The sequence below is a fragment of the Eublepharis macularius genome, chromosome 1 (genome assembly GCF_028583425.1).
Source record: "Eublepharis macularius isolate TG4126 chromosome 1, MPM_Emac_v1.0, whole genome shotgun sequence".
Classification (NCBI taxonomy): Eukaryota; Metazoa; Chordata; class Lepidosauria; order Squamata; family Eublepharidae; genus Eublepharis; species Eublepharis macularius.
In genome coordinates, this window is record NC_072790.1 from 14,730,182 (window position 1) to 14,754,007 (window position 23,826).

Below are 23,826 nucleotides of genomic sequence, written 5' to 3' on the forward strand. Positions count from 1 at the left end.
CATTAGCAGAAATTCTGTGGATTGATTTGACCTGTTCCTTAAGTCAACTATGCCCCATTGCAGTGTCCATTGCAACATGTAACTGTGTAAATATCCCATCATGACTCCATTTACTTATATAACTACCTTGGCAGCTTATATGACTAAATATGAATATATCTATATATGGATATTTTTAAAATTATGAATCTTAAAAATTGCAGAGAGGGAGAAAGCAAACTGTTAAAATTGTCCCCATCTTCTCAGTCTAATTTTCTCAGCCACCATTTGAGGTCTCCCTATAACCATTAAAGTAAAGTCTGTTTTCCAGAAATCATTGACTCCATTTGGAGGGTTTAAGCAGTCATCCGCCAAAGCAAATTGAAGCCACTTCACATTTCAACTGTAGCTGTGACTCTCTGCGGCCAGGTCACAGTAACTGTTGAGTCTTTTGTCAATAACATTCACAACTATTTGCACAGCTTATTTTCCAGAGCAAAGGTTGCTCGCCATGCTGCTGTACAGAGATCAGCTCAAAACGACATGGCTACAGAGCAACATATTGAAGATATATCAAAATATAAAGGCTTTGAGTGTTAGGCCTCATCTATAGGATCTAACCATGGTAATTGGCCACATCATTTTTATCTAGGGATTTTAAAAAAAATTAGCGGATGGATAACCACCTGTTTGAGCGGCCAGCGGAAGATGTCCTGAGTTAGCTACAATACACCTCAGTGATTCACTTATGTGGTCCTCACTTGATTTTAACAGCCAAGATGGGAAAGGGTCGAGCACACAAGTAGTGGCCTTCATAGATGTCAGCATCCTGTTAAGATCTGTCATTGTAGCTGGTTCAAGGCAGTCCAAACGAAGCTAGATGGTGCATTAAGCGTTTCTCTCTCGTCTGCATTGTAGCTAGCATCTAGATCAGAGCGTATTTGTGCTATTTTATCAGCTAAAAACTTAGCAATGGCCTCACAGCTAATTGTCTGTTCCTGGGACTGTAAAGGTTCAGAGCTAGGAGTTAGAAGGTGTCTGGATATCTTTTTTTTTCTTTTTTAATAAAATTTTTATTGGTGAGTGAAAAAGAATTTTCCAGATTTAACACATATAATCCCATTTTTCCCCTTACTCTGTCCCCCACCCTTTTCCTCCCCCCTCCCTATTGACTTCCAACAGCTTTCCAACCCTTAACCCTTCTTATTACTTAAATCTATTTCATTTATATTTTCCTACCACCTATAAATCATAATATCTCTTACTCTAAGCACATTCTTATTCTTTTACATGAACTCTATCAAACATACTATCAATATAGTATATATCATATCAATATAGCGTAACAGTATGGTATAGTATATATCAGGGATCTCAGTGTCTCTTACTTTAAACATATTCTTTTTCTTTTCTTTTAGACATATATTCCATCAAATATACTATCAATATAGTATATATTATAAGACATATATTGTATGCTATGCCACCCATGTAGCACAGCACACAACACAATATAACACAGCCACATAGAAGGTGTCTGGATATCTTAAATAATTGGGATGGCCGTGAACTAGCTGACACAATGATTGCCGATAAATACTGTTTTTTCCCCATCTTTTCCGCTTCATAGGTCGACCAGTGGACTCTAGCATGCTCTATCAGCTTCTGCACAAGTTTTTCGCCAGCATCTTTCTAGATGTATTGTCGAAGGCTTTCACGGCCGGAGAACGATGGTTGTTGTGGGTTTTCCGGGCTGTATTGCCGTGGTCTTGGCATTGTAGTTCCTGACGTTTCGCTAGCAGCTGTGGCTGGCATCTTCAGAGGTGTAGCACCAAAAGACAGAGAGTGACACTGAGAGATCTCTGTCTTTTGGTGCTACACCTCTGAAGATGCCAGCCACAGCTGCTGGCGAAACGTCAGGAACTACAGTGCCAAGACCACGGCAATACAGCCCGGAAAACCCACAACAACCATCTTTCTAGATGTCTTCCAGACTTCATTTAAAATTGCCCATTTCTGTAAATATGTGTATCTAAGTGATAATATTGGATTCTGTCTTTAGCCTCACTATCTGCATAGAGTGCTATAAAATTAAATGCATACATAAATGGGTACCCACAACAGACCAATTTTTTTTTAGGTTGTATTAGGTTCTCTGTAAAAATGAGAACAGGCCCTTGGGGAAGGAATATCACGTCTTCCTACGCCTGCTGGTCCCCCAGCTCTTTCACTCAAAGTGCATTTTCTCCACACACGTCTCAGGTGGGTGAGCGGCAGTGCGAAGGAAGGTGTGAAGCTTTCTTTGATAGTGCAGCTAGCTTGCTGGCTCCAGTGCTAGGGAGGTTACGTCTCCCCTGCTGCAATAAGCAGTGGCCTAAGGCAGGAAGCATGCTACCTGCCACACGCTTCCCACCACTACCTGCCAGCTGATTATGGGTCTGGCCTTGAAGCAGAACGACTGCAAGACATACTTGGGGCTTCAGGCTGACCCTCAGATGAGCTTACTGGTGTTGGTCATGAGGCTCTTCGCACAGCTGTGGTCACTGCTGCCACCACTTTTTTTCTCCTTCCCCAACCCTCCTGGTCCTCCAGGTCTTCCTCCAATTCTTTAATTACACCACTCCTTTCAATTAATTGGAGTTGGTAAACAACCCCCCCAAATGTTATCTGATATCAAGCAACATATTCATAGGGAGATCTTGTTTATTCTTTGAGTTTGGGGGGGAGGTTAACCCCTTCACCACTACCCCCCCATCTGTTAGCAAGAAAATCTCTCCTCTCAGTTTATGGCTCCATCATGCAGATTTTTTGATCTGCACTTTGGGGCCTTGTTCAGAATTAGATATAGTCACATTTGATAGAAAATTGGTTGTATCCAGCATATGTTCTGCTGGTGGGTGAAAGGTAATTATCCTCCTCACTGCAGCCCTCAAGCTAGAAAAATCAGTTGAAAATCTAAGTAGTGCTGCATTAGTAGGGTTAGTATGGTTTTTGCTATTTCCTTGGCCATCCTATTACTGAATTGCAAAAAAACCCCATCGACAGATGTGGGTTTGACTTGAGGGAGAAATCCTTATCCTCAACAGAGCCCAGAATGTTTGGGTGGGTGGGACTGAGAATTCCAAACACGTTCTCTGTTGAGGCTGCGCTGGAAGCTTAGAACATGAAGCTCCTTGAAGCCATTGACAACATTGTTCCTCATCTACCTTTCCCAGCCTTGGGGCAGAAGCCAGCCTTTTGGTTTACCACAGAGTTAGATGATCTAGAGAGGGCGGGTAGAAAGCTCGTGCCAAATCTGATAGGGATGCTGTTGGTGGCCAGCTATCTTCCGTGTGGAAATTACCTTGCAAGGTACTACAAGGTGCAATCCTCCATGTTATTCAACCCCTATGTAAAGCCTTTACGAGGAATTATTTGTAGCTATAGAATTGGTTGTCATCAATATGCAGATGATACCCAGCTCAATATTTCATTATGCCAATCTTCCACCGCTGCTATAGAAGTCTTGAATCGCTGCCTGACTGCTGTAGCCATATGGCTAAAAGCAAACAAACTGAAACTTAAGCCAAACAAGATGGAGGTGATGCTCGTTGGGAAGGCAGAGATTTTGAAGGACATTGTGCTTCCCAATTGTGATGGGTTTCAGTTAACCCTTGCAGACTCGGTTAAAAGCCTCGGCATTATACTAGATCCAGCATTACTGCTGGAGAAGCAAGTTAAAACAGCTGCAAAAAAGGCTTTTTTCCAACTCAGGCTAGCCTGGAAAATGGCCCCTACTTTGGTATGGCCAATCTGGCCACCTGGATTCATCCAGACTAGACTACTGTAACACTCTACATAGGTCTCCCTTTGAAGTCAGTCTGGAGACTCCAGTTGGTACAGATTGCTGCAGCTTGACTATTATCAGGACCTAGGTGGATGGAGCACGTTACTCCCATTCTGCAGTCACTCCATTGGCTACCCATCAGTTACCGGGCTCAGTTCAAAGTTTTGATTATCCCATATAAAGCTCTTCATGGTCTTGGCACCTGATATCTACTGGACCACCTCTTCCACTTTGCTTCGCCCCTGCAGCGTCACTCATCTGAACAAGGGTTTCTGCCGGTGCCACCTTGCAAACAGGCAAAACCAACAGCTGCCCGCACACATGTTTTCTCTCTAGTGGCTTCTGCCTTGTGGAATGGCCTGCCTGAAGAAGTCGGGAAAGCTCCCGCTTTCTTGGCTTTCCGAAAACAGCAAAACTGAATTATTCAGGAAAGCTTTTTCATACAGGCAATAGTGCCGTGCCATAAGGAAATGGCTGAGAGAGATGCTTGTGATAAAGTGATTGTAGACTGTACTACACTGTCTGTTGATGTAAGTATGCTCCTCCTGGCTAGTTTGTGTCATTTAATGCATCGTGTCAAATGGCTTATGTTTTATTTCAGCATTGTTTTAACTGTGCATTTGGATTTATGGTTGTATTCGGATTTTTGCTATCCACACCCTATTGTATTGTTTATTGAGTGTCCCAGCTGTTGATCGTATTAATCCTACACTGTGTAATCTGCTTTAAGTCTCAGAAAGGTGGACTATAAATAACATAAATAAAATAAATAAATCTGAACAGTCGTACAATAATGACAGTATCTCAAGTTGCCATGGTAGTTGCAGTTATAGGAGAAAAACAGTTCAAGCGTGAAGTAATGGGGCAATACACACACCTAAATTTGGAATGATGAAGTAGCGTTCCGACCATACGTGCTTATTGTTTTACATTCCCTTATAGTATTTCTCTCAATCCTCACAGATACATTAAAAGATCCAGAACAGACCAAGTGCATTCTAGCATTAAATGCCAGTTTTAATTGGGGTGTGTAAAATGTTGTTTTGATTGGTGTAAAATTATATCACCACAAGCTGACGTAATTATTTTCCATGTCGGACTGAGTCTGATCAGTTCTGGAATGGGAAACTGTCTGATAACCATAAGCTCGCTACTCTGAGCTCCTTACAGGAAGGGTAGATTCTCTATAGTATTTTTCTCTGTGTTACGTGCTTCATAGTGTTCCTCTTCCCTGTGAGGTGCAGTAGACTGGTATAACTGGGAGTTGTACTTTGAGTTGTACTCTGAAATCCAGTACAGTCTAACGTGTTAGCTCCTAGATTATCTCTGGGACATCATGGGACATTTTTTGGTTCACAAGCAAGACAGTAGTAGTAGGATGCAAAGTTGAATTCTTGCCATACAATTGAAGTACTAAGCATAATAGTGTTTCTTCATGTTAAGATATATTTTTGTCAATTGCATAGACTGACTTTTCACTAATATACTTTGTAAAGTGATATAATCTTACAAAATTCATTCTTAATTGCTGTCCTTTTCTTGGGAATAAAGTCAATATTACTATTTTTTAGTTGTAACTATTGGCAATAAAGGTCTTTATGCATCTATAAAGTAACCAGGTTTTCAAAATGAGAATTGTATACAGTTAATTACTTTTTATTAAGGGCTCACTGGATATTCTACAAAGGATCTTAGTCTCTTCCTTTTTACTATTCATGGTTTTTTTCATAATTTCAGGGAAATGAAGCAAGCTACCCACTGGAAATGTGCTCGCACTGTAAGTTCAAACTCTAGTTGTTGTTGTTGTTGTTGTTTTTTAAAAAAACCATTGTGTTAATTTTTTATGTTTAGTATATCTTAATCAGGCATTATTTCACATTGTTAGAAGGCATGAGTGTCTATAATAGAGACAAAGCCTATTGATTGAAAGCACTCAAGCTGATTTTCTGCAAAAGCGGCATCCATGATAAATTCCTAGATTGTGATGTATCAAACTAGCCCTTTTGAAACCTCCCCTGCATTTGACCTCCCCATGAGAGAACACGCGTGGATCTTTGCAGCTCTGAAAGTCTGAGAGGAGTAATTCTTCACTCTTTCTGCCAGAAAGAGGGGAATTAATCATTAGCTGCATCTGATAACTGAAGCTCAGGCAAGCAAGTTACAACAGCACAGTTATTACCTTTAGCACTGAGCTTGAATGCTGGCTGTGGCCTCGGGCTAGTGCCTGTCTTGGTTCCAAAGAACTAGGAGTGCCTCATGAACTTCCTCAGTCTGCTGCCATGTTGCAGCCCACAAACCTCTAAAAAAACCACTTCTGAGGGTTGGGGAACCTTAAAAAAAAAAGGCAGCATGCTGCGACATACAGTTGTTGAAATTGTTCTCTTGAGGAGAAAATGGCATATGGGTTGCCTTTGATTATATTCTCAGATCCCTCTTTAGCTTTTTTAGTTTACTAATATTTTCAATACTAATATTCATTGTAACAATACATTTTAAACATTTCAAAACCAGAAAATTGGTACTATATAAGCAACATAACTTTAAACGAGCATAGTACTTAGATGTGTACTTAGAGGCTCACAAGTGATCATGTGTGTGTTTTGTCACGTGTCCAGGAAGATGGCTGTAATCAACACGTCTAGATTTAGATGTAGCCAGCAGGTTGAGTTGCTGTTAAATAGTCTACACTAGGGGTGTGCGATTCAGGTTTCCAGTTCGGGCTAAATACCCAAATTGGACCCAAGTTGTAAAGATTTGGGATTTCTGAATTGGGCCCAGCATGCTGGCCCCGATTCAGAAATTCTGAATCAAAGCTTCCCAAAGCGTTTCGGGTTGCTTCGAGCTTCAGGGTGCTTTCAAACTCCACAGCTGGCTCCAGCTGACCAGCAGAGGAGGATCCCCCCACTGGCCAGCTGAAGTTTAAAGGGCCCTTTCCGTGCTGCTTGGTAAGGAAAGGGCCGTTCTCGTGCTTCAGCTGGCCAGTGTGGGGGATCCTCCCCACCAGCCAGCTGAACCACGTATTTCACCCAGTGGGAAGGGGAGCAGGGAACTCCCTCTTCCCCTTCAATTAGGTGAAATAAGCAGTGGGGTGGGAGGCAGCGGGGCGGTGGACTCCGCCCCCGCCCCAGCGAGGTTGTGCTGGTGAAGTGGCACCTGGAGAAGTTGCGTTGAGCAGCAGCTGGAGCTCCGAGCAGGGGAGGAGCATCAGGATGGGAGGAAGAGAGAAAGGAAGGGCGGGCCAGGGAGCCCGGCAGCCTCTAAGATGCCTCCGGACAGGGAAGAGTGGGGCTCGCTCCCTTTCGCTTTCCACCCCATGTCTGGCAGCATAGGAGATGCTGCCAAGGGTTTCTGTGTGGAAGATCGCAGCTGCATCCTCCTGCATCCTGGGGCCTGTTCCATCACCCCAGATTGAACCAAAGCAGTCCAGCCTGACGCCGCTTGCATAAATGAACCCTCTCCTGCAACAGTTCAGAGTTTCTGCAAGCAGCTGCCTGGGGTCACTTGTAAATAGGGAGAGCACAAGTCGGGGAGGGAGAAAACAGCCTTTCCCACACTGCCCTGGCTGCTGAATGAAAGGAGGGTGTTGGGGGCAAGAAGGAGGAGTCCTTTACTGGGCAAGTCTTTGTCTTCCAGACCCTGGTAGCACCCTCGCTGCACCCCCTCAGATGTGTGTGTGTGTGTGTGTGTGAGAGAGAGAGAGAGAGAGAGAAATCATGGGTTTTGAACCCCACCAGTAAGGAGGCTCTCTGGAGTGGGGGAATAGCAGGCAAGCAAAAAGTTAAGCATTTTTGCAAGTTCTCCCACTTTCCCCTTCTTTGCTTCCCCTCCAGAAGCAATTTTCCGTCAAATGGCTGCAGAACGAGGCTGCCCAAATCAGCAGCACGGTTTTGCAAATATAAGTCTCTCAAGAAACATGTTTCAAGTGGGTAGTCATGTTGGTCTGTAGTAGAAAAGTAGGAGTTGATTCCAGTAGCGCCTTAGAGACCAACTAGATTTCCAGGGTGTGAGCTTCCTAGAGTCAGAGAGGACGATGGCTGAGAGAATTGGTGATTTACCTGAGAATCTTAACAGGCAACTCATACAAAAAGCTAAGTTCTTTATTGCATTTTCAATTGCAGTAGATGAAAATGGAGGTGTTACTGATTATGCACAACTTGCAGGGTTTTTTTATTTGTGGCATTGATGAAAAGAAACGTGACAGAAGAATGTGTAGAAATAGTTCAGTGAAAGACATAATCACAGGTGTTGACATCTTCAAGGACATGGTAGGGAGCGCCGGATAAATAGGTGCCAACTGGGCAAAGGGGGTGGATCTGTCCACAGACAGCACCACAGATGTTAAGTGGAAAAGCTGGAGCTGCTGCAAAACTCAGGGAAAAATTGGTAGCTGCAAACCACATCATTAGTTTTTCACTCTTGGTTGCATTTTGCACCAGGACACTCTGTGCAGCAAAACATTGAAGATGGATAGTGTGATGAGCGTGGTCATAAAAACTGTTAGTTTTATTCAAGCCAGAGGTCTCAAACATAGTCAGTTTAACAGTCTTCTGGTGGAAAGCATGATCAGACATGGAGTTCCGTATCATCCTGAAGTGTGATGGTTAAGTCCTGGAGCTGTATTGAAACGCTTCTGTGAATTGCGAAGTGAAATACACGCATTTATGGATAAGGAAGGGAAGGCTGTCCCTGAAGTACAAGATGATGAATGGCTTCAAGTTCTTTCAATAACAACAACAAGAACATTTGATTTATATACTACCCTTCAAGACAACTTGATGCCCACTCTGAGCGGTTTACAAAGTATGTCATTATCCCCACAACAAAACACCCTGTGAGGCCACAGTATCATGACACAGCCGGTGAAATAAAGTTGGGTAATTTTAGTTGGTTATATTTGAAAGCTTTTCATATAGAAGTACTTCATGTATACTTCTTAAGCACTGTTGATTGGCACTGAAGGTGCCCCCTCTGCTCCCCTGAATGGAAGGGCAACTTGTGCTTTCAGTTCTGTAGTTTGGATCCAGTCCTATGTAACCATTACACCAGAAAACAAATTAATATTGCATTCAAAGAAAACTCTACTGTATGTCTAAAAAAATGTGAAGCAAATTATTTTTGAATATTTTTCTCTCCCCGCCCCCCCCCAACAGTTGATGCAGATGAGATCAAACGATTGGGAAAGAGGTTTAAAAAGCTTGATTTAGATAATTCTGGTTCTCTGAGTGTGGAAGAATTCATGTCTTTGCCTGAACTTCAACAGAATCCACTGGTGCAACGAGTAATAGATATATTTGATACAGATGGAAATGGAGAAGTGGACTTCAAAGGTAAGCTATTTCCCTGGATAGATATTTCTTAATAATTTGGCACGTGTAAAGTATATTTTTCATAAATTTGAATGGAAATGTTATGCTGTGATGGGGCATTTTGATTTCTTAATCAACAATTTTATAATTCAAATATCTCCGAATTTATTGATTTACTGGATAGCAACTGTTTTCCCAGTATGAGCTTGATTTACAAAGAGCTGAGAAGAAAAGGACAGAATGCTTACTAAATCTATTTCCTGCACTATTTAGTAACATTTTACATAGAGATGCATGGATATTGTAAGTTCAGTTTGTAGCTTCATCCTACAACATGCACATGCTCTGTTGCATTAGTTTTAGTAATAAAAATTGTATTGCTGCTCAGTTGCTTGAAGAAATAACTCTGATTATATAAGATTTTCTTTTTTCTTAATGTTGTGGGGAGCTCTCAGTAATGATTAATGTTGGTAGAAAGATGATTGTAAAATTATTTCACCAAAAATATAAATACAAAAATTGAATGTTGTCTGGAACTGTTACTTTCCAGTGGTACCTTTGAAAAATTAACTTTGTCTTTAACAGATCACTGATTGTTTTTATGCAGTTTTTTCTGAGTCGTGCGCAAGGCAACTTACAATTAAAAACCATTTTATTACCAAAGACATTTAGGATTATTTGAAAATATGAAGGCCATGATCCAGCTAAAATTGGGCACTCTGCAGTGTTTTTCAGCTCCATTGGTTTCAGCGGGGGAAACCTTAGTCATATGCTTAAATCTCCTGTTTAAATCAATAGGGCAAGTGTCCTAAGTGTGTGAAAGCTATGGATATAATTACTTCGAAGCTTAACTCACACTAGCTGACCCTTATATACAGAACTGGAATTTGAATTTAAAAGGATATTGTAAGTTGTTCATTATGAGAATAACTAAAGTCCTTGGACTCACATGATCTCCATCCAATCCCATATGGTGCAGAGATCGAAGATTTCTGGTTTAGAATAAACTGGTTTGTTGCAATTCCCAGGTGGGGAGAAGTAATAAACTGTGGATTTTCTTCTTGCTACAAACAAGGATTCTAAACCAGTTTAATCCTGGATTGTAGACAAGAGGACAATGCATTTATATGACCTGATGCTGACATGACAAAACTTCGGTTTGTTCCATATTAAGAAGCCTGTACCATTTACCAGGATGTGTGTGTCCAGGGGGGATATCATGCCATTTGTAAACAATAAATTATTGAGTGAAGTTCGAGCACAGTAACATCGTAAAGACCAACAAAGAGTTTCTAGCGTATATGCTTTTGATAGTCAAGCTCCCTTTCTCAGATAGTAAATTAATGGTCACGTTACTGTCAGCTGAGCTTACATATTCAACAGTTACACCCATATCAGAAAAGGCTAAAAGCTTTTTAAAGGACTGCAGATAATTTGCATCTTGTGGTAATATGCACTGGTCAGGGACATTTAACAGGTAAAATCCCCACTTTTAAAGGAGTTAGGCAGGGGTGTATGTTAGCCCCAGTTCTTTTTAACTTTTATCTCAATGATGTGGCGGACCGTCTAAATGGGGCTGACCTCCACTCGCCTAAATTGGCACAGCGTCCCATTTCCATTCTCCTGTATGCGGATGATGCGGTCGTTCTCTCTAGAACTCCTATTGGTTTAAGGAGAACACTCAAGAGATTTGCCAGCTATTGTAATAACTACAAACTGGACATTAATTATCAAAAGACGAAGGTGATGGCCTTCGGTAAGAGACCTCGAAGTAGAAATTGGAGTATAAATGGCCATATTCTTGAGCAGGTTACTCGTTATTGTTATCTCGGAATGATTATCCAAGCTTCAGGATCCAAGGTCGTGCATAGTCATGCATCAGCATGTGTGGGAGATAGATCTGCTCAAAGTATACTGAAGTTCTTCCGCACTTCAGGGGGATATTTTGTGCCGGCGGCCTTAAAATTGTTTAGGGCCAAATCACTAACTCAGATGTTATACGGATCACTTCTTGGACCACCAACTTCTTGTTTTGCACCTTTAGAGTTAGTTCAGTCGAAATTTTTGAGAGCGGTCCTTCAAGTTCCAAAGTGTGTTTCTAATGCAATGGTTCGCCTTGAGACTGGCATGCAGAAAGTTGAAGCAAAGATCACCCTGCATTCCATTTTCCTATGGATAAGGATAAATTTAAATCCTTGTGGTTTATTACCCCTAATCTTAACCGATGATTCTCAGTCTAAGAGGATGATTGCCACTAGATGGAAAATTAGGGCAATAGGATTTTCCCCTCAAGTGCTTCTCATGATGGGAAGCGATCAAGCAAAGCAAATGGTTAGGCAAAGGATTGATGATATTGAACGACAATCTGACTTACAAGGCACTCCTGCTTTCATAGCTCCTCCTAGTAACAGATATATTTCTGCACCTGCTTCTTATTTATCCATTCTGGAGGTAATCTCAGGAGAGCGCTTATTTTGGCCAGATGTTCTGCCTTACCCTCTGCTGTTCTGGATGGCAGATTTAACAAGATTCCTTGGAATGAGAGGCTATGTCCTTGCATACTTGGGGAGGTTGAAACCCAGGAACATGTTTTCCTAAGATGCCCTTTCTATAAGGAAGCACGTATGAGATTTATTATTCCCTTTCTGGAAGGTATCTCAGAACATTCGGATAAGAACAAATTAGAGAAACTGCTGTCAAACTCAGATTTTACTGCACTACACCAGATAGCGAAATTTTGTGCTCTGGTCGTTAAAGCCCATTAGAGTGTAGGCCTCCATTTCGGTTGCTTGCTTAGAACTATGCTGACTTCCTGGTCTTTACAAATTTTGATAGATATTAGGAAATTATGTTTTTAAATTGTATATACTTATATGCTTCATGTTTTAAATGGTTGTAAAATGTGCACTTAAATTTTATGGTAAATGTACTGGCTAAGTGCTGTAATAAAGAATACTAGTAGTAATATGCAAATTATGAAAGTAATTTGTAAACTTGATAACAGTAAACTTATGTCACCTGTAAAATGTGGCATGCGCTCTGGCAGTTGCACACAAACATTGTTGATTCCACATAGATGGCATGCAGCAGCAGAACTGTCCAAGACAAGAAATATCTCTCAATGAAGTTCACAGTGATGATTGGACTGACTGCTTCATATGCAAAATGATTCATAATCGCTCTTTTTGCCTGTATTCCTTAGAATTTATAGAAGGAGTCTCCCAGTTCAGTGTCAAAGGTGACAAGGAACAGAAGTTGAGGTGTAAGTATTGGATATATTTTTTTGTAGATATATGGGATACCAGACCTTGGTTGGATCCACTGGAAGAATTCACAGAAGATGTTGGTGAAGTGGATCTTTCCCATGCTTCTGTTCCTCAAGTGACGGGCTGTTTTGGCCTGAAAACCCTCTAAGGACCGAGAGGGTGAGGTTGGGTTGGGTTGGGCTATAATAAAGAATATAGTAAAATCTTCTCTGTGGTATCTTCTACTCAGAAGAGACAAAAAAATAGGTTGTTATTCTTGGTTCTCATCCCCCCCACCCCCGCCAAGTAACGCATTTTGCTTGCAAAGCTCTCTTGTTCCTCAGAGAGGAGTAGAAGGTGAAGAACTAACCACTCTGGAAGCACCTTCCATTAACATTTCTGAGTGAATCCAGTCACTTATCCTTAATTATATGAATAATGGAAGGTTAATATTATACAAGTGTTCATATAGTCCGAAGTGAAAGATGCGTAGCTTTTTTGGAAGTAGATTGAGGATTGAATCTGGCACTACGGATACCTTAGATTCGAAGGTGCTTACCCCTCCCTCTTGTGATGTGAACAAATATCACACTCACAGTCTTTTGCCGTGAATGAGATATGAAACCTTTTTTTTTCTCATGCCACAAGGTACACAACATGAGAAATCTCGGGCTTAAAGTTGAGGGAGAACCAATATATTAACGGGTTGATTATAGCAAGGGAAAGTTGGTCTTTTCCTACTAGCCAGGAGGGTGAAGGAGACCCTTTCTGATCCTCAAGAAAGCTTGAGGGGGGCCTGGATGCATGAAAAGCCCCGCAGGGGAACAGGTTGCAGGAAGAAGGGGATGGTGATCCTTGCACCAGTGAAAAAACAGTTAAGATCCAATCCCGGGTAAATATGGTCAGACCTTCTCCATTCGTAACTCGCAATTTCACTCATTCATGGTCTGTGGTAGCTAGCTCTGAGCTTACAACTCCACCGTGCAATGGGAGGGAGAGTGAGCAGGAGTGTGTTGGCCCTGCCCCCTGCTTCTCAACAACTGCTGGCGTGTCAGCATTGTGTCAACTTGTCAGGTCAGGCTACTCACGTGGTGACACTGCAGCCAAGTGCGGCTGTTTTGGCCTCCCAGCCAGCCCTTAGAGGCATCAGATCGCACCCTCACACACACACACTCACACACACACGCCTCCAAGTAAGTATCTGCCAGTTTCACAGTTATCCCAGGAATGGTACCCTGTGAAAGGCAAAGTTTTCCTGTAAAAGATGATCTGCTTTCCGTATTTGTTTTGGAGAAAAGCAGGCCGTACATATTCACTAACAATGTATTTCTGAGGTTTGAAACAACAGTCCAGTGGCACCTTAAAGACTAACAACCTTGATTTCAATATGAGCTGTCATGAGCAACTCAGAACCTTAAGATTTGCACAGTAGTATATTTTCTTGGAAGTAAGTCCCATTAAAATAAGTGGAACATGCCATCCAAGGCGTTACAATAATATTTTAAGCTGATTTTGCCTGTGTCCATGTTGAGGGCAGAGGTGCTAGTACTATAGTAGCAGTAATTTTATTGTACATTTCTCTGAAAAGTCATTTTATTTTGAACTTCTTTGAAAAGAATGAGCAAATTAAAGCGCAGATTTGCAGAACGGCGCATTGTCAATTTCTTCTTTCCCTGATCCTTGTTTCATTGCTTTCAATAACAGCTTTGGTTTCAATTATAGAAATATATGTATGAACGTTCAACTTCTCAGCAGTTACAATGTTTACATAGTGATACATCTGTCTTGGGTTGGATTTGGTTTTTGTGTAGAGGTGCAGAGAAATGAGGTAGCAGCACTCTCGCAACGATAGTCAACTGGATATGAGTGTGACTAAAATGGGCATAAGGGGTATGGGAGCAAGAGTATGCTGAGCACATGAAATGGACCAGAAGACGTCGCACACATCTGCAGATATTACCAGGTCTCCACTTTTTCATTTGTTACTGAACTTCCTTTTTTCTACAGTTGCTTTCCGCATCTATGACATGGACAAAGACGGCTATATTTCCAATGGGGAGCTCTTCCAAGTTTTGAAGATGATGGTTGGGAACAATCTCAAAGATACGCAGTTGCAGCAGATTGTAGACAAAACCATAATAAATGCAGATAAAGATGGCGACGGAAGAATATCCTTTGAGGAGTTCTGTGCTGTAAGTACCTTTTTACTAAAAAATGATTCATGCGCTTTTTTGTATAGTCACTATTCTTCCCTTTTTTTTCACTTTCAGCCTTGTTGTTTTTCAGTATTTGGTTGTGTCTTAAATCAGATATTTCTCCTGTGACTAGGGGTGTGCACCCCAAAAATATTCGGGTAAACCCGAAGCAGGAAAAAAATTCAGAAATACCCAAAATTGCTTCATATTTGAATCGCTTCGGAATGCTCCGTAAAGATTCGGAGTATTCCAAAGTGATTTGGGGGGGAGGGGAGGCTTTCTCCCAGCACCCACCCCCACCCCTCACCCCGCCACTTAGCCCCCCCTTCTCCACCCCACTTACCTGGCCGGGTGGGGAAGGCCAGGGCCGCTGCCGCCTCCTCCGGGCTCACGCACACCCCTACCTGTGACTGTTGTACTTTTCCAGTTTTCTTCACTAACGACTTTCAACAACTTTTAAGTAACCTCTTGTTAATAGTTACTTTTTTACCATTAATGTCATTTTGCATGGATTCTGCAGTGATGGGACTTCATGAAGACCATAGAATTAAAACCGTTAATAACAAAACCTATGAATTTATTGGAAAATATTATTTGAGATAATCACTTCAGTTCTAATAATCTAAAGAACTAAGCTGTTCTTCCATTCACTCTAGTGTATAAATTAGGTTCTAAGCTATTTTATGTTGAATGCATAATTGAGACATGCACCGTTCTTAATAACATTTGATTTATATACCGCCCTTCAGGACAACTTAACGCCCACTCAGAGCGGTTTACAAAGTATGTCATTATTATCCCCACAACAACAATCACCCTGTGAGGTGGGTGGGACTGAGAGAGCTCCAGAGAGCTGTGACTAGCCCAAGGTCACCCAGCTGGCTTCAAGTGAAGCAGCAAGGAATCAAACCCGGCTCTCCCGATTAGAGTCCCGTGCTCTTAACCACTACACCAGACTGGCTCTCATATATCTGATTTAATGCCAACTGGATTGGATACAGGTGTGGAGCATGATTTCCACTGATTCTGACCTCTTGTTGCACACCTCTGATTTAGCCCTCACGTTGTTTCTGGAGGTTCGCTGTCCCCATCAGCCGTATTCTGGGGAGTTTGATGGAAGGGGGAGAGAAATCAGGAAGGCTTTTTGCTGATGGAAATGCCTTCCCTTAGGAAAAAACTTTGTCGAGACCCAGCCCACTGAAGGGAGCTTACAGTTGTGAAAAGCAGAAGATCAGAGTTCCTAACTCCTCAACTGCCTTGCTAATTCTCATGTTCTTCTTACATAAATATTTCAGGTTGTAGGAGGCTTAGATATCCACAAAAAGATGGTGGTAGATGTGTGACTCTTTAGGACACCACCCAACACTTTTGCTTTCTTCTCCATCTCTGAAGATCTGCTCAAGACGTCCAGCAACGCTCTCTTGTGTATTTAAATGGAAGTATTTTTCTCTGTGAAGCCACATTTTCCAACATGAGCCTCATGAAGCCAACTAAGTGTTATTGAACTTTTATTCTCTCAATAACTCAGTGTAGCACTTTAAAGTCTGAAGGACAGCAAGATGGAAAGAGCATATCAGTGTGGTGAAGAAAGAGAAGGGGGTTGGCTTTTTAATTTATTTTTCTCATCTTTTATAACAAGGAAATATCTATCTATATATATATGTGTGTGTATTTATATATAGATATATATGTAGCTTTCTATATGTAGTAGCTAGGTGGGCTTTAATTTAATATACTTGATTCAGAAACAAAACTAGAGTACAAAGTGCCAAGCAGAGCCTAAACAGTTCAATATATATGGATATACATCTTTACTTTTATGTCACACAGTTTTATATATATAGTAGAAGAATGTAAAGTTTTAAATGGTTGTTAGATGAACTCTTTCCTTTTTCCTGTGACTTAACTTCAGATATCTATATATTGACTGGCTGAGAAAGCATTGCTTCCTGTTAATTTACCTTAAATACATTTTTGTAAGACAGGAAACTTAATATTTGTTTATATACCTGTTGATATATTACCAGGGACTGCATCTTTGCTTGATAGCTTTCAGTGTAATTCTACCTAATAGTATGCAATTTAATGTTAATGCCAAGAACTAGTCCTTGTGTGCAGATAGGATTTACAAAATGCTGATGGCGATTTCATTCTTTCACTTAGTAAATGGGTGCAGTTGGACAAAAAATAGCCCTAAAAAAACCCAGCTGCCATCCGTTAAGTGCAGATAAAACAGTTGAAAGCATTTGCAGTTGTTTCTCAGTGCTTACCTTAATTAAGAATTTAGGATTAGCAAGGTGTAGGATTCCCATTGCTCAGTGAAACTGGTAAAAAAGCAAAGCAGAAACCTCACTTGCTATCAAGTTATGTTACAACCATTATAAATTTCCCTTGTGCATTTAATGTAGTACCACAGGTTGCATAAATAAACTGGTAATATTTTATATATGTGTATATATGATTATAACAGATATTACGGGGGAAATGTTAACCTATGCCATAGGGAAGGAGGAAAGTTTAACATTATCTAAATTTCTGTGTCTTGTTCTTCTGCAGTTCTTGACTTGGCGAATTTCTTTTTCTGGATTTGTCCATATCATGACTTGTAATGGATAGTAACTTGATGTGTGATATAAAAGTAGGAAACCATGTTCTATACAACTTTTATCATCCTTTTCTGCAGTGGTACTATTGGCTGGAAGAAAGACTTACATTAGACTTTATAAGATAGTACACTCTTTCCTATGTAGCAGGTTTTTATTTTCTATTTACAAAACGGGATTTTTGTTGGCAATGGGAAGGGCAGGTTTGTATGAACGTCGGTCAGTGGCCTGCCTGCCATAGCTGTTCCTTCAACTGAGTGCTGCACATCATGGGCTCCGTCTGTGAGAGAAACCTGGGTGCTTGGTGTCCTTGCATGACATGAAGTTTTGCATGTAGATCGATTTGAAATGTTCCTCTTGTTTACATGATTTGCATAATTTAAAAAGATAATGTTGCCAAACTTTGGTAAATGTTAAACAGAGAATCTCCACGACACGTAACTTCCTTCCTCTGGATCAGGACGTGGCTTTGTAATCCCAGCCAGTGGTTGTTCCTGTTCCAGTGTCAACTGCCATGTGCTGTGCTTCAAGGGGGAACTAGTCTTTTGTGAATTTTTTTTTGTACATAAGTATTTGTTACAAACATTTTAGCAAATGCTTTCTATTTCTTAATTGCTTGTGCATATCCTGGCTGGCGTAATAGAAGATAGTGCTAACATTACTTTCTTATTTGGGGGGGGAGGGGGGCGAGGGTGAGACTTTTTTTTAGATTGTGTGTGGAAAATGGGTTACGTTGAATGTTTAGTTTTTCCTCTGCATGCTATATCATACATGGTGGGAACTATAGGAACCTTCATACTGTATGAATAAAAAAATAAAAAATATTTGAACTTTACCATAGTGTCTTCTGGTCTTCTACAAAACAAGTAAATTCCCGAACTAAAAGAATGCACCATGTGGTATCTTTTTTAAAAGAAAAATATAATTATATTGAGTAATAAACGTTACCGCATTGCAACCGTTCTAGAACATATTCTAAAATCTAGCTGAGGTCTAATTAATGACCCTTAAATCTAGATACATAACCCAGGGTTCATTGTCCGTCTTCTGTGCAGTCCCCACATGGGACTGCACGTGCGCAGGCCCGCCAATTACATTTTCAAGCTTTAATTCCACTAGGGGGTGCTCGTCTCGCTGGTGCGCATGCGTGGCTTTTCCTGCCTAACGGTACCAGGAGATGGCGCCCCCTCCCCTCAGCTCCTCCTTTGCTTCCGACCAGGAAGGTTCTACTCATCCATGTGCGCCCTAGAAGGGAAGAAAGTGTTAAAGAGTAAAAAAGAGTTTAAAATGGCTGATACAGCCCTTTTCAAAAGATGCACCATGTGTGCTACGAAGATGACGAGAACAGAAAGTCATTCCATCTGCCTCAGATGTCTGGGGGAAGGTCACAATGTACAGGCCTGCGAGCAGTACCCCAGTGGCCGCTACAACTGGTACTAGCACAACTTACGAGGCCACCATTTGAACCACTGTGAGCTGTGATTTAAAATTTCTTTCCTGTAAGGTGGCATTTTTAGCAGCTATCACTTCCACCAGACGAGTGGGTGAATTGGCAGCCCTGAGACCTGATCCCTCATTCTTGAAGACCCAGAACCAGAAAGTGGTTCTGAGACCCGATCGTAGATTTAGGCCTAAGGTGGTGAGCCAGTTTCACCTATCACAGGATATAATACTTCCTGTAATTTTTCCTGAACCATCTAATAGTTCAGAAAGGGTTTTATACTCATTAGACGTTTGAAGGGCCGTATTAGTTAACTGCATTGTACATTAGCATTTAGGATAGAAACACAGTTGTTTGTATGTTTTGCTGGGAAGGGAAAGAAGACCACAGCACAATCTATAGCCAGGTGGGTTAGGTTAACAATTAAGATTCATTGCACAACAGCTAAGTTAGCGTGTCCACGGGAAGTGAAGGCACATCCCACCAGATCCCAAGCATCTTTGCCTGCCTTCATGAGAGGGGTTCCTGTACGTAACGCCTGCAGTGCTGCTGCGTGGTTGACTTCAGAGACATTTGTAAAGCATTACGCCCTTGATGTGATGGAGAGAAGAGAATCAGCAGTAGGCCACTCCTTATTCCAAGGAAGAACACACCCACCTCCAAGGGTAAGGAGCCTGTCAATCTCCCATGTGGGACTGAACAGAAGACGGACAATGAAAACAGAGTTGCACTTAACTGTAACTGCCGTTCATTGACGTCCTCTGTGCAGGCACACATACCCTCCCTCCTGCCCCGCTGTGCTGCTTCAATACTTATCTGTCGGAGCTGGTGGCCAGGAGGAACTGAGGGGAGGGGGCTTCGTCTCCTGGTACCGTTAGGCACGGAAAGCCGCGTGTGCGCACCAGCGAGACAAGCGCCCCCTAGCGGACTTAAAGCTTGAAAATCTAACCAATTGGCAGGCCTGTGGGCATGCACTGAAGACGCCAATGAACAGCAGTTACGGTAAGTGTGCAACATAAGGTAGTCCTATCTGTATATGTCTTTACTATACTCTTTACTATTTTGCTACTACAGACTAACACGGCTAACTCTGGAGCCTATCTGTATGATACTGATACTGATTGTACTAATCTCACACTATGTAATCCGCCTTGAGTCCCAGTGAGAAAGGTGGACTCTAAATGACATAAGTAAATATTTATGACAGTAGCTCAGCCGTCACATCTTCGAGTTTTAACATGTTCCAGTGATTAATGAAAGGCTTTCCTTTTCAGTCATAAATTGTGAGTGCATAACTTCCTTTTAAATGTTCGCACACTTGTAATTTTGTCCATAGAGTATACCAGCCATCTTTAACTGATTCTATTGTGTCATCAGTTGCATCCAAAATTTTTGCAATGAATAATTTTGTTGCAGCAATTGTATTCCTCAGCAGATACTCGTGTTTATTTTCCAGTTTTTTCCTTTTGTTCAAACAGTCTGTATTGGACAACATTCCACTTTTTACTGTCTCACTATATAAATTAGAAATGTTTTGCCAAAATTGCTTGACAGCTGGAAAGTTCCACGATATACGGATGACAGAACCTTTAGCTTGTAAGCAAAGAAAACATCGATTGCTGCTATTTATATTCATCCCACAGATTTTATCCAGAGAGTAATACCATCCATGGAGCAATTTCAGATTTTTCTCTTATACTCGCATTCACTGAAGTATGCAGTATATCTTTACTGATTTTCTCCCAGCTTCAAACTTGCCGTTTTATTTTGTAGACGGGTTCTCTTTATAACGACATGACAACATTCAATTTATATACTGCCCTTCAGGACAACTTAATGCCCATTCAGAGTGGTTTACCAAGTATGTTGTTACTTCTTCGACAACAAACACCCTGAGGTGGGTGGGGCTGAGAGAGTTCCTAGAAGCTGTGACTGGCCCAAGGTCACCCAGCTGGCTACAAGTGGAGGAGTGGGGAATCAAGGCCGGCTCTCCAGATTAGAGTCCCACACTCTTAACCACTACACCAAACTCGTAGAATTTAACTATTTTTAATTTGAAGATAGTTCTTAATTTGCAGAATCTGAAATTTCATCAAAGATTTGTCTCCCATTTTTTGCCTAGTCTGCTCCCAAGATGGTATTTCTTCATCTTTTGGAAAGTCAATGAAGTAGCTCAAGCCAGCCTTTATTAGGCTTACAAAATTACCTGGTAACTTTACATATCCAAATTGCTCATTTAAAAAGCAGCAGCACTAATGGAGAACAGTTGGGTGTCAGCTGGTTTTAATTTGTTCCATGTAGTCAGCAGAGCAGTCTTTAGTGAACCGGGGAGGAAGCGTGGCTCTGGTACAGCATCTGCTTTGCATGTAGAAGTCCCCAGGTTCAGTTTTCAGCACCTCCAGTTAAAAGGATTAGGTAGCAGGTGATGTAAAAGACCTCTTGAGACCCTGGAGAGCCGAGGGTCTGATTCAGTACAAGGCAGCTTCAGGTGTTTCATTTGGTTTTTAACCTTCTCCTTAGACCACAGCCATGTACCGCTGAGCCCATTCGCTCTGTTTTCCAGCTGGTCTAGTGTTTAGCCCTCTATCAGTACCAAATATTCATGAGCCTAGAAGAGAGGTAATATTTTCTATAGAAAGTGTTGCAAGACCCCACCCTTTCTTCGTATCCCTCTTTGGATTCTTTTTACATCCCCAAATAAACAGACCGAACATTTTCTGAGTTAATAAATATCAATGGCTATGAAGAGGGGAAAAACACTTATTTTCATTTTTAAGTCGGTTATCCTGTTGAGCCAAGATAAATTTACTTTAGTCCATGTTTTTAAATCTGTCTTCTGCATTACCACTGTTACTGGGTGCCAGATCTCCAATCAGATTTTCTTGCAAACCTGGGATACTCCCTAGATTTGCAGAAAAATCTGAAAACATTTTAAAAATACATTTGTGGGGGAAGGCCATCCTCCCCAGAAGCGTGTTGTGTGCACGAGGGCAAACAATACAGCCTCATCTGTGCTCCAGGCAGCCTAGGAGTAGTGCTGTGGATGGGAGAGCCACCAGCAGCATGCCAAAAAGGAACTGGGAGGCGGGCAGGCAGAGTAAAGCTGGGGGGCAGGCATTGCCCCCCCGCCCAATACCAAACCTGGAGTGGCTGGCCCTGAGGTGGAAGATAGAACTGCTCCCTGCCCCACAATTCTTGTAGGTGCCTGCTTGTTAATCCCAAAATATCTGATATTCTGACATTTTCATTTAGACTCTGTGATCTCAAGTTATTTCTAACTTATCCTGGGTATTAACTCTTTGATTTGGCTAGACTGATGCAAGATTCTGACCAATACCAAGCGGGACTAAGGGTTTTTGAAAACCACATTGTCAACATACCAGTAGTTTTGTCTGTATGCCCTGATGTCTAATCTTTCGTCAAATTCTTCCAGCAAGAATCTCAATGCATAAGTTGAAGTGTGTTCTCAGCTTCTACAAAACAAATTCTCAAAACTAAAAAAAGATGTACACTTTAGTATCCTGACAACCTGCAGAAGTGGGGAGCACAAGGCATTGTACCTGAGAGCCCCACCTCCCCTGGAGGAACATACTGCTTACAGGTCAGGTGTCCAGCCTATTTGTCCAGGGAGCCAGTTTGGTGTCGCGGCTGAGTGGCAGGACTCTAATCTGGAGAGCCAGGTTTGATTCCCCACTCCTCCACTTGTAGCCAGCTGGGTGACATTGGATCAGTCACAGCTTCTTGGAGGTCTCTCAGCTCCACCCACCTCACAGGGTGATTATTGTTGTGGGGATAATAACAACATACTTTGTAAACTGCTCTGAGTGGGCATTAAGTTGCCCTGAAGGGTGGTATATAAATCAAATATTACATTTTTTTAATCACCCGAGTTCAACTATACATGAACATAATGAGATCCATTGCGGACAGGTGATTTCACTGTTAATTCCACAGAACCTTTACAAATGCATTTTTTCCTTTCACTTCAAAAAACCTATGGAGGTATAAAACAGAAATAATGGAAATAATGAGTGCACCTCTATTGTTAACTGTTGGATCAATATAAAATAGTTATTGCATGAATGACCTCTTTGGGTAATTTAGATCACAATAAATTCATTCCCCCTTCACATGCACTGAAGAGTATCCTTTCAGTGAAACTTGACCCAAAAGTCATTTCACAAGCTACTGCAAGATTCTTGCTCACTTTAATTTTTTGGCTTCATGGCTGAAGTTTACTGCTGTTCTTTCTATGACAGCATGCAGAATAGGTTAGCTAAGCTCAAGTAGTCCAACTGTTTCTATGTCTCAACACAAGTCTGGCAGCTTAGAAGCAGTTCATTTGCACACCAAAACTTTTACTATGTGCATAACTGTTACTTGAAGAGAGGTGTGGCTGGCTTCATGGCGAGCAAGATACTGTGTGCATCAGAAGTTGCTGAGGTGACAAGCTATAAACACTGTTTCTTTGTGTGATACACACATTCTCTGCAACAACAACCATGAGTGAAAAAAGCCCAAGCTCCTGGCATCTTCTCTGTTGAGAGGGTAGCAGCAGCTGTTGCCATACAGTATATTTTACTGATTCTTCCCCCGTGGGAGAAAATACTGAGCCTACTTGAGTTCTCTTGCACCCTTCAGCAAAACCAGTCTCCTAACAAACTGTCCCTTCGACCACCGCCACTGTCTGTCTGTGCAAGAAGGATAGAACGGCTTGTTCTAATCTATGGCTTTTCCTTTGTGCCACCACCAGCACACCGAAGTCTTCCTGATTTGGAAAACCTTCAAACAAAACTCCCATCTGTCCTGCTGTTTGAATGTAAGCAGCTAAAGCATGCAGCGTATGCTTTTCTGCAGGGTACGCAGAAAAACTCCCAATCTGGATCTCTCGCTGAAGTGTCTGAAAGCTTCCCAGCTTGTACCGCCTTTAGCTAGTCATGCTTCTTACAGGCAGGGAGGCAAGAGCGTTCATGGCTTTAGCGCCAGCTGCGCTTCTGAGAATGAAGAGGAGTGATGCCGCAATCTAAATACGGTGAAAAAGTGTTCTCCGTTTAAATAATGGCCGTGGCAGAACGGTCTAGGATTCAGATTGGTCGGAGACGTTTGGCCCCTGCTGATCATTCCCCCAAGGTTCAAAAATCTCTTAAGGCCCAAGCCACAGGTCACGGCGCTACCATACAGAGCAAGCTCTCAACATCCACTTTATAAATTAGCAGTACCATGAGACAAAA

The 23,826-nt window shown here is 41.7% G+C and overlaps 1 protein-coding gene across 1 annotated transcript in view; it reads left to right on the top strand.

Annotated features, from left to right (window-relative positions):
• PPP3R1 (protein phosphatase 3 regulatory subunit B, alpha) overlaps positions 1-17,989 on the top strand; it is a 43,185-nt gene extending 25,196 nt beyond the window's left edge. The window contains exons 2-6 of the mRNA XM_054997626.1: positions 5,543-5,582; positions 8,956-9,132; positions 12,314-12,373; positions 14,364-14,548; positions 15,847-17,989. Of these exons, the coding sequence (XP_054853601.1) occupies positions 5,543-5,582; positions 8,956-9,132; positions 12,314-12,373; positions 14,364-14,548; positions 15,847-15,894 (510 nt within the window). The 3' untranslated portion in view covers positions 15,895-17,989. The remainder of the gene's footprint in view (positions 1-5,542; positions 5,583-8,955; positions 9,133-12,313; positions 12,374-14,363; positions 14,549-15,846) is intronic.
• Positions 17,990-23,826: the final 5,837 nt, after the last annotated feature.